Genomic DNA, 15,415 nt, shown 5'->3' on the forward strand with positions numbered 1-15,415 from the left:
ACGACTGAGTGACTTCCCTTTCACTTTTCACTTTCTTGCACTGGAGAAGGAAAGGGCAACCCACTCCAGTGTTCTTACCTGGAGAATCCCAGGGATGGGGGAGCCTGGTGGGCTGCCATCTATGGGGTCGCACAGAGTCGGACATGACTGAAGTGACTTAGCAGCAACAGCAACCAGATGTTAGGCCACACTTGTTGCGCTGGAGTCAGCCATTAGCAGTCACTTTGAGATAAGCCATAAACACAAACTGCCAAACATCTTTCTAGGACTAACTCTGGAAGAAAACAGAGCCCAAAGGAAGCAGAATCCTCTCTCACTCACTTTGCAGCTGGGAGGAGGTCAGGAGCAGGGAAAATGTGAGGCTTCAGTAAGGAAAAAGAAAAAAAGAAGACGGTACAATCTGTTTGTAGGACATATATTAAGTTAACTTTAAAATGAGTTCTAATATACATTAGGTGCAAACAAATACTGTTTGATTCCACTTATGCAAGGTTACCCACATGTATGCTACGTCAGTTCAGTCCTGTCTGACTCTGTGACCCCATGGACTGAAGCTTGCCTACCCGGCTCCTCTGTCCATGGGATTCTCCTGGAAAGAATACTGGAGGGGTTTGCCATGCCCTTCTCCAGTCAAGGTGCCTAGAATAGTCAAATTCACAGAGTCAGAAAATACATTGGTAAGTGCCAGGGGCTGGAGTGGGGTGGGGATGGAGGTGGGGGAATGGAGTGCAAGTTAGTGTTTAATGGGGACAAAGTTTCAGTTTAGGAAGGTGAAAAACTCATGAGATAGATGATGGTGAGAGTTGCCCAACAATGTGAATGTACTTAGTGCCACTGATCTGTACAGGTGAATATGGTTAAATAGTATGCTTTGTAGTATGTGACTTTGGTTTCCCAGATGGTTCAGATGGTAAAGAATCTGTCTGTAAAGAAGATTTTAAAAGGAGACCTGGATTCGATCCCCGGGTCGGGAAGATCCCCTGGAGGGGGAAATGGCAACTCAGTCCAGTATTCTTGCCTGGAGAATGGACAGAGGAGCCTGGTGGGCTACAGTCCATGGGGTCCCATAGAGACACACTATGTTTGTTCCCATAGGAAGAAACACTTTCACTTATCACCACAATTTAAAAAAGAGAGAAGGTAAGGTTGTGGATGCTGCTGCTGTTGCTGATGCTAAGTCGCTTCAGTCGTGTCCGACTCTGTGCGACCCCATAGAAGGCAGCCCACCAGGCTCCCCCCTCCCTGGGATTCTCCAAACAAGAACACTGGAGTGGGTTGCCATTTCCTTCTCCAATGCATGAAAGTGAAAAGTGAAAGTGAAGTCGCTCAGTCGTGTCCCGACTCTTAGCGACCCCATGGACTGCAGCCTACCAGGCTCCTCCATCTATGGGATTTTCCAGGCAAGAGTACTGGAGTGGGGCGCCATGGTTACGGATGAGTTCTAACCAATTTAGTGTGGACGCTGCTGCCCTCTTCTGGAAAGAATGGAGAATTGACCATTACTCTTGATGGTATGCTTTCTTCTTGGAAGAAAATTTATGACCAACCTAGATAGCATATTCAAAAGCAGAGACATTACTTTGCCAACAAAGATCCGTCTAGTCAAGGCTATGGTTTTTCCACTGGTCATGTATGGATGTGAGAGTTGGACTGTGAAGAAAGCTGAGCCCTGATGCTTTTGAACTGTGGTGTTGGAGAAGACTCTTGAGAGTCCCTTGGACTGCAAGGAGATCCAACCAGTCCATTCTGAAGGAGATCAGCCCTGGGATTTCTTTGGAAGGAATGATGCTAAAGCTGAAAGTCCAGTACTTTGGCCACCTCATGCAAAGAGCTGACTCATTGGAAAAGACTCTGATGCTGGGAGGGATTGGTGGCAGGAGGAGAAGGGGATGACAGAGGATGAGATGGCTGGATGGTATCACTGACTCGATGAATGTGAGTCTGAGTGAACTCCGGGAGTTGGTGATGGACAGGGAGGCCTGGCGTGCTGTGATTCATGGGGTCACAAAGAGTCGGACATGACTGAGTGACTGAACTGAACTTGATGGTATACGGAGAAGGCAATGGCACTCCACTCCAGTACTCTTGCCTGGAAAATCCCATGGTCGGAGGAGCCTTGTGGGCTGCAGTCCATGGTGTCGCTAAGAGCCGGACACAACTGTGCGACTTCGCTTTCACTTTTTCACTCTCATGCATTGGAGAAGGAAATGGCAACCCACTCCAGTGTTCTTGCCTGGAGAATCCCAGGGAGGGGGGAGCCTGGTGGGCTGCCGTCTATGGGGTCGCACAGAGTCGGACATGACTGAAGCAACTTAGCAGCAGCAGCAGCTTGATGGTATGAGTTAGTCAAAAAGACTAGAAACCTGAAACCTGTTGTTGCACCATGGAAATCGAGACAGAATTTGGTAGGTGTTTTGAGAGGAAGGAGAAGTAGGGTGGGAGCAAAAATGGTAATGTAGCAAATATTAAAAAAAAAAATTTTTGAGAAATATCTCAAAATATACAGAAAAGATTCTACAGTCCCTCCAAACCTTAGTAATAATTCACTGTTGTGAAAAAGGGCCCTGCACTAAATTTTGTTCATAAGTAGAAGGTGTTTGTTGAGATGCTAGTTTGTAAAGGAAAGAGCTCAAACTTTGGAGGCAAGCCAACATGAATTTAAATCTGGACTCTGCTGCTTGTTTTGTGAGAAGGTGAGCTCAAGCTGATTATTTAACCTCTCAACCTCAGTCTTTCCTCTGTAAAATGGGGACAGTAACACCTAATCCAGGAAGATGAAGTGAGCTGCCATGTTTAAAAGGTCCAATATGTCATAGATTTTCCTTTAAGAAATGTAAGGGGCAAGATGGTGGTGTAAAGGATTAGAAGATACAAATGACTATGTATAAAATAGATAAGCAATAAGGATATATTATACACCACAGGCTTCCCTCCTGAGTCAGATGGTAAAGAATCTGCCTGTAATGCTGGAGATCCAGGTTCAATCCCTGGGTCAGGAAGATCCCCTGGAGAAGGGAATGGCTACCTACTCCAGTATTCTTGCCTGGAGAATCCCATGGGCAGAGGAGCCTGGGGGGATGCAGTCCATGGAGTCACAAAGAGTCAGACACAACTGAGCAAATACCACTTTCATGGGGAAATACAGTTATTATTTTGTAATAACCTTAAATGGAGTATAATCTATAAAAATTTGAATCATCATGTTGCATACCTAAAACTAATTTAATATTGTAAATCAATTACACATTCATCAAGAAAAGGAACAAAAGGAAATTTACTTGAGGAAAATTATAAAATCATCTTGAGAAAAATAAAGAGGAAGTGGAGAACTATATATGAAGTTCAAAAACAGACAAAACAACTGAAGGGGATAGAAGTCAGAATAGTATTTATACTTGGGTGCAAGGGTGGGTATTGTTTGAAGAAGGAAAGCCTTCTGGGGTGATGGACGTGTTCTATATTTTTATCTGAGTGTTAGTTACACAGTCATACATACATTTATCCAGCATAGGAGAGGGTGTAGACAAAAGAGAACCCTCCTACACTGTTGGTGGGAATGTAAATTGGTACAGCCACTATAGAGAATAGCATGGAAGTTCCTCAAAAAACTGAAAACAGAGTAACAATATAATCCTGCAATCACAATCTTGGGCATATATCTGGACTATAATTCAAAAAGATACATGCACTCCAATATTAATAACAGCACTGTTTACAATAGCCAAGACCTGGAAGCAACCTCAAGAGATGAAAGAATAAAGAAGATGGATTATTTAGCTATAAGTAAAAAATGAAACAATAAAATTTGCAGCAACATGGGTGAACCTAGAGATTATCATACTAGTTCAGTTCAGTTCAGTCTCTCAGTCCTGTTCGACTCTTTGCGACCCCATGAATCACAGCACGCCAGGCCTCCCTGTCAATCACTAACTCCCAGAGTTCACCCAGACAAGTCCATCGAGTCAGTGATGCCATCCAGCCATCTCATCCTCTGTCGTCCCTTCTCCTCCTGCCCCCAATCCCTCCCAGCATCAGAGTCTTTTCCAGTGAGTCAACTCTTTGCATGAGGTGGCCAAAGTACTGGAGTTTCAGCGTTAACATCATTCCTTCCAAAGAACACCCAGGACTGATCCCCTTTAGAATGGACTGGTTGAATCTCCTTGCAGTCCAAGGGACTCTCAAGAGTCTTCTCCAACACCACAGTTCGAAAGCATCAATTCTTTGGCACTCAGATTTCTTCACAGTCCAACTCTCACATCCATACATGACCACAGGAAAAACCATAGCCTTGACTAGATGGACCTTTGTCGGCAAAATAATGTCCCTGCTTTTGAATATGCTATCTAGGTTAGTCATAACTTTCCTTCCAAGGAGTAAGTGTCTTTTAATTTCATGGCTGCAATCACCATTTGCAGTGATTTTGGAGCCCAAAAAAATACAGTTTGACACTATTTCCACTGTTTCCCCATCTATTTCCCATGAAGTGACGGGACCAGATGCCATGATCTTCGTTTTCTGAATGTTGAGCTTTAAGCCAACTTTGTCACTCTCCTTTCACTTTCATCAAGAGACTTTTTAGTTCCTCTTCACTTTCTGCCATAAGGGTGGTGTCATCTGCATATCTGAGGTTATTGATGTTTATCCTGGCAATCTGGATTCCAGCCTGTGCTTCTTCCAGCCCAGCGTTTCTCATGATGTACTCTGCATATAAGTTAAATAAACAGGGTGACAATATACAGCCTTGACGTACTCCTTTTCCTATTTGGAACCAGTCTGTTGTTCCATGTCCAGTTCTAACAGTTGCTTCCTGACCTGCATAGAGGTTTCTCAAGAGGCAGGTCAGGTGCTCTGGTATTCCTATCTCTTTAAGAATTTTCCACAGTTTATTGTGATCCACACAGTCAAAGGCTTTGGCATAGTCAATAAAGCAGAAATAGATGTTTTTCTGGAACTCTCTTGCTTTTTCCATGATCCAGCAGATGCTGGCAGTTTGATCTCTGGTTCCTCTGCCTTTTCTAAAACCAGCTTGAACATCTGGAAGTTCACGGTTCACGTACTGCTGAAGCCTGGCTTGGAGAATTTTGAGCATTACCTTAGTAGCGTGTGAGATGAGTGCAATTGTGCAGTAGTTTGAGCATTCTTTGGCACTGCCTTTCTTTGGGATTGGAATGAAAACTGACCTTTTCCAGTCCTGTGGCCACTGCTGAGTTTTCAAAATTTGCTGGCATATTGAGTGCAGCACTTTCACAGCATCATCTTTCAAGATTTGAAAGAGCTCAACTGGAATTCCATCGCCTCCACTAGCTTTGTTCATAGTGATGCTCTCCAAGGCCCACTTGACTTCACATTCCAGATGTCTGACTCTAGGTCGGTGATCACACCATCGTGATTATCTGGGTCGTGAAGCTCTTTTTTGTACAGTTCTTCTGTGTATTCTTGCCACCTCTACTTAATATCTTCTGCTTCTTTTAGGTCCATACCATTTCTGTTCTTTATCGAGCCCATCTTTACATGAAATGTTCCCTTGGTATCTCTAATTTCCTTGAAGAGATTTCTAGTCTTTCCCATTCTGTTGTTTTCCTCTATTTCTTTGCATTGATCACTGAGGAAGGCTTTCTCATCTCTTCTTGCTATTCTTTGGAACTCTGCATTCAGATGTTTATCTCTTTCATTTTCTCCTTTGTTTTTTGATTCTCTTCTTTTCACAGCTATTGTAAGGTCTCCCCAGACAGCCATTTTGCTTTTTTGCATTTCTTTTCCATGGGGATGGTCTTGATCCCTGTCTCCTGTACAATGTCACAAACCTCAGTCCACAGTTCATCAGGCACTCTATCTATCAGATCTAGGCCCTTAAATCTATTTCTCACTTCCACTGTATAATCATAAGGGATTTGATTTAGGTCATACCTGAATGGTCTAGTGGTTTTCCCTACTTTCTTCAATTTCAGTCTGAATTTGGCAATAAAGAGTTCATGATCTGAGCCACAGTCAGCTCCTGGTCTTGTTTTTGTTGACTGTATAGAGCTTCTCCATCTTTGGCTGCAAAGAATATAATCAATCTGATTTCAGTGTTGACCATCTGGTGATGTCCATGTGTAGAGTCTTCTCTTGTGTTGTTGGAAGAGGGTGTTTGTTATGACCAGTGCATTTTCTTGGCAAAACTCTATTAGTCTTTGCCCTGCTTCATTCCATACTCCAAGGCCAAATTTGCCTGTTACTCCAGGTGTTTCTTGACTTCCTACTTTTGCATTCCAGTCCCCTATAATGAAAAGGACATCTTTTTTGGGTGTTAGTTCTAAAAGATTTTGTAGGTCTTCATAGAACCGTTCAACTTCAGCTTCTTCAGCATTACTGGTTGGGGCATAGACTTGGATTACTGTGATATTGAATGGTTTGCCTTGGAAATGAACAGAGATCATTCTGTCGTTTTTGAGATTGCATCCAAGTACTGCATTTCGGACTCGTTGTTGACCATGATGGCTACTCCATTTCTTCTAAGGGATTCCTGCCCACGGTAGTAGTTATAATGGTCATCTGAGTTAAATTCACCCACTCCAGTCCATTTTAGTTCGCTGATTCCTAGAATGTCGAGATTCACTCTTGCCATGAAAAGATACCCCACGTCCAATGTAAGGATAGTGATCTAAGTGCTTTTAACTCTACCCCACCCCACCCCTCATCCATGGCCCTCCAAACATGACTGGGCAACTGAGAAACAACATCCCACTCTTCCTAAGGGCTCATTAAATGGCCTGTATCAGTCCTGGAACCAATGGGAAGAGACTATGAGGAATTTCGGTTGATAATGGTGTAAGGAGATAGAGCAAAAGTAGACTGACCTATGAATTACCCAGGTGAAGGGAAAGCCTGTGCAGAGTGCAGGAAAGTGATTTCTGTAAGAAACTCCTTGGCTCATAATGGCCAGGACTGGAGGCCAAGATAGACAAAGAGGCCAGAGTAGAGTTGGGTATGTAAAATTGGCTGCTACCACAAGTTCTGGGGGCTTCCCAGCACTAGTGGTAAAGAACACACTAACCAATGCAAGAGACATGAGATGCAGATTCTATCGTTGGGTCAGGAGAGTCCCCTGGAGAAGGGCATGGCAACCCACTTCAGTATTCTTGCCTGGAGATTCCCATGGACAGAGGAACCTTTCAGACTACAGTCCATGGGGTCACAAAGAGTTGGACACCACTGAAGCGACTGAGCACACATGCATAACTTCTGGAAAGTGCTCAGGATGCAGGGGTCAACACAGTCATTCACCCACAGCCTTGTGTCAACTACAAATTGGCACTTACCAAGAGCATTGCCAATGACTGAACAACAAAGGCATTTGCCATCTGCCTCTATGGAGATCGAACCCCATGCTGCTATAGCTGTTCACCTTCAACAACCCCTGAGGGAGTTCAGGGTGGAATGAGGTACCCCGTGCTCCAAGGAATCTGGTGGGACAGGTCTTTAGATAGTTGGATATTTTTAGGAACAGATTTTATGATCATCATCCTTGCATCTCCTCTAGAGAAGCACTAGATCCCTTCATGGTGATATCAGATCCTCATGACTAACAACAACAACAACAACAACAAAAAACCAAAACAAACCTTTTTGTAAAATGAGTGCTTCATGGTATTGAACTCCCCCTTCACCAAAACCTTATATATTGGCCTTCCCCCACTGCCACTTTGGAGCAGTCTCTCAGAGCTATCTGAGATACTGCCTCCCAGGCTGCAGTCTTCATTTTTCCCCAAATAAAACTTCACTCAAAACTCTCAAGTTGTACATCTTTTTTCAGTCGACACTTGCATGCCAAAAACAAGTTCTACCGTGGTCCTGCCCCAGCTAATTGCTAACAAGAACAATCAGGCCAATTACAAAAATAAAGGGCTTAACTTCAGACTACTCCAGCAAATGTGAAAAATAAGTGCAGGCACAGACCAAACTCTCTTCCAAACTTGTCTCAACTCTGGCTCTTTTCAATGTCTTTATAAGCAAACTGAAACTATCAGCAATTTTTTCCTCCATCTTTCTTTAAATGAGCTAGAAAGATTTTACCTCACATAAGTTTCTATAGCTACCCTATGAAAGGATTCAGAAGAAAGATTTGGGAAAAGTAGATGAAACTACATGAAATAGTAAGAAATTTTGGGAAATCATTGGGATGAAAATATTGGATAAATAAATAAAGGTGGCAAACAGGCACATGAAAAGATGCTCAGCATCACTGATCATCAGAGAAATGCAAATCAAAATAATGAGATATCATCTCACACCTGTCATAATGGCTAATATTAAAAAGACCACAATGTTGGCAAAGATGTGGAGAGAAGGGATTCCTTTTACACTGTTGGTGAGAATGTAAATTGATGCAGCCACCATGGAAAACAGTATAGAAGTTCCTCAAAAAACATAAAAATAAAACTACTGTTGATACAGTAATTTCACTCCTGGTCATATATCTAAAGTAAATGAATTGGGAAAGATAAATGCACCTCAATGCTCATAGCAGCATTATTTACCATATTGAAGATATGAAAGTAATTTAAGTGTCCATCAACAGATGAATGGATAAAGAAGACATAGCATAAATGCATGATGGAATACTATTCAGCCATCAAAAATGAAATTTTACCATTTGTAATGACATGGATAGACCTGGAAGGTATTACACTTAATGAAATAAGTTATACAGGATAGATAAATACTGTGTGGTATCACTTATATGGGAACTCTAAAAAATAAAACAAGGTAGTGAATATAACAAAAAAGAGACAGACTCACAGATAAAGAGAACAAACTGGTGGTAACAAGTCGGGAGAGGGAAGGAGGGAGGGGCAATATAGGGGTAAGTGATTAAGCAGTACAAACTACTATGTATAAAATAAACAGGCAACAAGAATATATCATATAGCACAGGGAATTTAGCCAATATTTTACAATAACTGTAACTGGAATATAATCTATAAAAATATTGAATCAGTATGTTGTACATTTGAAACAAATGTAATATTGGATATCAACTATACCTCAGTTTTTAAAATCTCAATTAATGTTGACAGAGACCACCTTACCCAAGTGATCAAGGTTAAAATTGCCAATAATAAGAGACATTATGTATTCCTTGATGTGATGCATTGGGAAGAGTTGATCATCTCTGTAGTGCATGTCTCAAAAATGCAAAACCTCAGTCTAATCATAAGAAAGACATCAGAAAAACACAGATTAAAGGATATGATACTAGTGATAAAGGACCCACCTGCCAATGTGGGAAACATCATAAGAGACGTAGGTTCAATCTCTGGGTTGGGAAGATCCCCTAGAGGAAAGCATGGTAACCCACTCCAGTATTCCTGCCTGGAGAATCCCATGGACAGAGGAGCCTGGCAGGCTATACAGTTCAAGGACTTCATGATTGATAAAGTATATTCCTATTTCACTTATTATTATCTCATTTAATCTTTGTCACACACAATAATAGTATGGCTATTATTTTCACTTTACAAATAAGGACATTTTTCTTGTCACATTGCTTCTGTGCAGTGGAGTTCTGCCACCAGCTTTGCTGCCCTGTCTCCAGATCTCTGACACTCCACTCTTCCATGGTTGATCTCGGGTGAGCGCCAGACCACCTGCACACTGTCACGTCACTCTATTACACCGCACCTGTACACACAGAGCTTCTTGCTTTCCTGTGAGGATTTGCTCAGCAATCAGTTGTGATATCCACCCTGTCTGGCTGGCCCTTCAACACCCAGGACCATGCAGTTCTCCCTTTAAGAATAATCATCGGGGACTTCCCTGGAGGTCTTGTTGTTGACTTCACTTCCAGTGCAGGCGGCACAGATTCAATCCCTGGTTGAGGAGCTAAAGATCCAGTATTTCACTTGGCACAGCCCAAAATAAATAAAATAAAATAAAACTTAAAATAATAATTTTTTTAAAAAAATAGTTGTCAGTTACTGATCTGGACCAAGAGTCTGAGTAGCCAAAACAAGCAAGATTTGACCCAACAACCTCAGTCTTCTCCCTTGTGACTTCAGGAGACTGTATATTGACTCAGTTTGGAGGATGAATGCAAACAGACCTTGATCAGGACTCTTGCCTCTGCTTACCCTATGCTCTTCACCCTTCAAAGAAGAACAAAGAAGAAAGGGGGAAAGGGGAGGAAGAACAGGTGGGTGAGGAGGATGGGGAGGAAGAAAAAGAGGAGGAGAAGGAGGACGAACATATTCTATTTACAATAATCTCCTGAATACAGGAACTCAAGCCTCAAGTCACATTTGTATTTCTGAGGTGCTGCTGGAGCAATGGATGGACTGAGTCTCTGACTCAGGCCCTTCACACAGGACCCGCTCCTGGCACTAACTGCAGATGGCACCCAAAATAAGCCAGTAGCGAGATGGAACCACAGAAAGCCAGATTTGCAGGGTGAGGGCATGCTAGGGCCCAGAGGTGTGAAATGACCTGTCCCAGGACACGTAGCTGGCTAGTGGCCAAACAGGACTAGGATCAGGTCTGTTTACTCTTGATCTGGTCTTCCTTCTATCACCTTGTGACCTCAGCATTTCTCTCAAGACCCTCACAGCAAGGGAGCAGGGTGCTGTGTGCCAAAGCCACTTGTTTCAATCCTCCCTTGTTCCAGAGAAAGTTGTGCTCCTCTCAGCAACATGGTACAAGTGAACTCAGCATGACTAATTGATGTGATACAGCAACCCTGGTGCATCACCCACAAAGCTCAGTCTACAGGTGAAGGACCAACAGGTATTGGAGATGACAGAGACAGATTCAGGCCACCCAGGAATGCTGTATGGAAGGACTATGTTACCCTTTCTTCAGGTCAGCCTCAGAGAATTGACTTACATGAGCATTATAGGGTTGCCTCCAGAAACACTTAAATTTTCCTAGAAAATTTATTTTTTTCAGTTTGGGCTATATCTTGGAGTCATGATACTCCATAAAGTAAAACAACCGAGTGGGGATAATATTCTCCAATATTAACTCTTGCCTTAAGCTCTGTAGTGCTTTTTTTTTTTTTAATAATTTTTATTTATTTATTATTTTTGGCTGCTCTGGGTCTTTGTTGCTGTGAAGGGATTACTCTCCAGTTGTGGTGAACAGGCTTCTCATTGCAGTGTTTTCTCTTGTTTCTGAGCACGGGCTCTAGGCCTGGGGGCTCAGTCATTGTGGTACTTGGGCCTAGTTGCTTCTCAGTATGTGGGATCTTCCTGGACCAGGAACTGAACGGGTGTCCTCTGCACTGCAAGCTGAACTCTTAACCACTGGACCACCAGAGAAGCCCTCTATAGTGTATTTGAAATAGCCCTTTATAGAAGTGTTCTGAGACTCAATGGCCACCCAGACAGGGTCTCTCTTAAAAGTTTTAGCTCTTTCACTGACTACCCTTTGGGTTTGGTCCCTCCCTAGAAGAATGTTCCTGTCTCTCTTCACACCATTCTCCCTGCCACTCGTCTATCCTCTCATGTGCCCCTTCTGTATTTTCTCCCGCTTCACAGTTCCTGCCTTAATTTGTGGAGCTCTGGCTCCCACTCAGTTTTTGTACTTTGGAAATAAAATATCGCCTGATGTGTTTCCAACACTCTGAGAAACCCAGTATTTTTCTGGCCTGTTGGTGATTGGATAGCATCACTGATTCAATGGACATGAATTTAAGCAAATTCCTGGAGATAGTGAAAGACAGGGAAGCCTGGTTTGCTACAGTCCATGGGATCGCAAAGAGTCAGACATGACTTAGTGACTAAACAACAAATTGAGTACAATAGTTTGAGTTCCACTGTCTCCTTTGTTGCATCTAATTGGTAGTTTGAGCTTCTCACCCTATAAATACGTTTATAGTCTCTGCCTCTGCAGCTCCTCCCTTTCATAAGAGTCTTCAACCTTGCCATGGTAGAGGCCATCTAAACTTTATGCTACTTTCACACACACACACACACACAACCACCACCCCAAACTAAAAACCAAACAAAAAAAACTTCTTATTGCTCATTTTTGCTGGGTTGGTATTTTCATTTTTAAAAGAATTTAGTGTCACCTGTGAATGTGAACATCTACCATGAATTCTTTTCCTAATATCACTGGTAAAAGCATTAATAAAGACTAATTCATTTTCTATTTTTATGGGATTCTCTTTTTTAAAATAATCTTCCATATATAGGCTATATTTTTTTTTTACCTATTTCTGACCTATAATTAAAAAAAAAAAAAACGTGTCCTGACTTACTTTGTAGTGTTTGCTGTTGACTCTTACCAACATTATTTTGAAAGACTGACTAAACTGCATCCATTGTTTTTCCTTAAATGTGTTTTAAATTGCTAAATGTTAACTGGCAAGTTAAAGATGGATTACTCCTTTAAAAACTCTTCCTATTTCTTTTTTTTCTTCTTATTTCTTTAATGTGTGAACAATTTCTGTAACAAGCCTGTCCTTTATTATAAATTGTCCTCCATGTGGATGTGAGAATCAGCAGTGTATTGTTGTCATGCTTCCCTGGTGGCTCAAATGATAAAGAATCTGCTTGCAATGCAGGAGACCTGGGTTCGACCCCTGGGTCTGGAAGATCCCCTGGAGGAGGGCATGGTAACCCACTTCAGTAGTCTTGCCTGGAGAATCCCATGGACAGAGGAGCCTGGTGGGCTACAGTCCATGAGGTCACAGAGTCGGACGCGACTGAAGCGACTTAGCACACATGCACGCACACACCACTGTCAGTGGCCCGATGCCTCCACACCCTACCCTACTCCACTCCCACCTTGTATAAGAGTCACAGTGGCCACACACTCAGTCTAAATTTGCAGTCTCAGATTCCATATTTTTTTTCCTAATCTTATCTTTGAGCTCCTACAAAATCTGAGATAATATCATCCTGACTAAATGTTGATATAAGTATGATGATGTAAGTGGGGTTTTGCAAATCAAGTAAGTCTAGTTAATGCCAGCTCCCTAAAAACACATCCATAAATCACATACCCATTGTCCAAGTGGTATGAATTCATTGAGGTTCAGCTGGAATGTGCTCTGATGATTCAGGGCTTGCACTAAACCCACCAAACTCTTGCAGAGGAGTTCCATCATCAAAGCCAGGCACCATTCCAGAGTAAAGTCTGATCACCCCCAATCTAACATCCAGGAACCCCAAGTCTGTGCCTGTGGGTCTTTCCATCCCTGCCTCTGCCTCCATCTCCACCATTATTCCCCACCCAGACCATGAGCATCCCTGCCTCTTTATTCTGGAATATAGAGTATATACAAACTTGCAGCGCTGATCATTTTTATTTGGTGTATACCCACTTTGGAGCTTCCCAAGTGGCACTAGTGGCAAAGAATCTGCCTGCCAATGCAGGAGACAGACACAAGAGATGTGGGTTTGATCCCTGGGTCAGGAGGATCCTGTGGTGGAGAAAAGGCAACCCGCTCCAGTATTCTTGCTTAGGAAATCCCAAGGACCGAGAAGCCTGGCAGGCTTCAGCTCATGGGGTTGCAAAGAGTTGAGCACAATTGAGTGACTGAGCACATACGCATATATCCAGTTTGCCTAAAGGGATAGGAAGCTACTTGAAGGTAACTGCTGTGTCTCCCATCTCTTTGAAATCTTATGTTTTAGCAACTATTTCAAAAAATTTTTTGCTAAATGTCAAAATATTTATAGGACCTACTATACTTCCATCCACACTCTCCTATGCTATAAAAGTTTGTCATGTCTGCATTAGGGAATAATTTAGTCATTAGCAAATGTGAACAATGCCTCATTATAATCCTTGTGTTAGGAAACCCACCGTTGGAAGGGATTTTAGCACAGCTGCTTTACTTCTTCCCATGAAATCGCATTTTCTCTCCTCTTATATTTATTTCTCAGAATCTAAGAAATTTAAGGTAAGGCAGACAAAGCCCACAGGGGACATCATGAGAATGTCAGTAACTCAAGCATAAGAGAAGCAGATTTTTTCCAGTTCCCCTTGGTAATGAAGAATATAGGAGCCCTCCTGTCACTGAAGACAGACTGATTTCAACAGCTGTAGGTCTGGCCACAGAGAAAACCCTCGGCTTAGAAAAAAACAGCCCAAGGATGCCCACAGTTGACCACGTAGCAGCAGTACAGGGTTGAGGACACTTTAACTCATCTAGGGAAACTCAGGGAAGACTACATCGAGGAACAGATAACAAAACTCTTATAGACTGTTGGGAAGTTGCCAGAGAAAATCAGATAACAGATGAAATGAGGTTTGTCAGCCACCCCGCTGGTTTCAGGGAACACAATGCTCACTGCCGCCTCCATGAAATGAGTCACTCCTCGCAGAACCCATCACAGCCTTACAGAAGCCGAGGAAGAAACAGCATTCTGTCCTCCCACCAAAGGTGGGCCAGCTGAGGCATCAAAGCTTAGAGGGAGAGCTGTGAATGACACAGGAGAGGAGAGAACCTGGGGACAGCACCCATGGGAGGGGAGGAAAGGAGACACCAGGGGAGACAGATGTGAAGCTTATTGAACAGTCCATGGTGATCTAGGTCCAGGAACAAAGTGGTCACTGAAGTCTGAGGCTCATGCGACAAGGTCCAGGGGCCTGTTTCTGCAGCTACTCCTCACAGCCAGGCTCCTCATCGCTGTCCTCCCCCAGAGGAAACTGCCTTGTGTGCTTCTCGGCTGCATACATCCGGGTCTCCATGGGGCAGTCCTGGCTCAGAACTGCCTGCAGCAAGAAGCAGGAAGAGAAATCACTGCCCGTCTCTCACCAGCTTCCCCTTCCCCCTCCCAAACTAGCTCATCCAAGTCTAGGGCTGCTCAGAAAAGACTCAAGGAACCAGAAAAGGACCCTTGTTCTGCTTCCTATATGTGCACAGTCCACCCAAAGCACCAGGTGGAGCCATGCTGGTCAAGACAATCATCTGATAAGCTTTTCATTGAATCCTAATAGCAGCAGCACAGGCTATAGCTGGGAGCCAGCTGAAATGGGCATCACCCCTAATTGGACTTTCCTATCTTTTTCTGTTCCTTTAAGCAGCCTCCACATCCACACCCTTGGGCTTACCAGGTGGCACTAGTGATAAAGAACCCACCTGCCAATGCAGGAAATGTAAGAGACATGGGTTCAATCCCTGGGTCAGGAAGATCCCCTGGAGGAGGGGATGGCAACACACTCCAGTATTCTTGCCTGGAGAATCCCATGGACAGAGGAGCCTGGCGGGCTAGAGTCCATGTGTTGCAAAGAGTCAGACATGACTTAAATGACTTAGCATGTCACTGTACACATCTGCCCCCAACCCACCCAGACCCTCAAGGTGCTCCTGCGGCAGTAAGAAGAAAGTACCTATTAACTAAAATAATCTGTTGTGGTTCTCTCCCCTGGGCTGTTAGTACTTTAGGAAAAGACCTAATAAGGATAATGACAGATGTGAGTGAAT

The 15,415-nt window shown here is 43.2% G+C and overlaps 1 protein-coding gene across 1 annotated transcript in view; it reads right to left on the bottom strand.

Moving 5' to 3' along the window:
- Window positions 1-14,109: 14,109 nt before the first annotated feature.
- The window catches only part of SLC18A1 (solute carrier family 18 member A1), a 64,796-nt gene continuing 63,490 nt past the window's right edge, over window positions 14,110-15,415 (bottom strand). Inside the window, exon 18 of the mRNA XM_006054007.4 lies at window positions 14,110-14,703. Coding sequence (XP_006054069.3) covers window positions 14,590-14,703 — 114 coding nt within the window. The 3' untranslated portion in view covers window positions 14,110-14,589. The remainder of the gene's footprint in view (window positions 14,704-15,415) is intronic.

The sequence above is a fragment of the Bubalus bubalis genome, chromosome 3 (assembly GCF_019923935.1).
Source record: "Bubalus bubalis isolate 160015118507 breed Murrah chromosome 3, NDDB_SH_1, whole genome shotgun sequence".
In the NCBI taxonomy this organism is placed as follows: domain Eukaryota; kingdom Metazoa; phylum Chordata; class Mammalia; order Artiodactyla; family Bovidae; genus Bubalus; species Bubalus bubalis.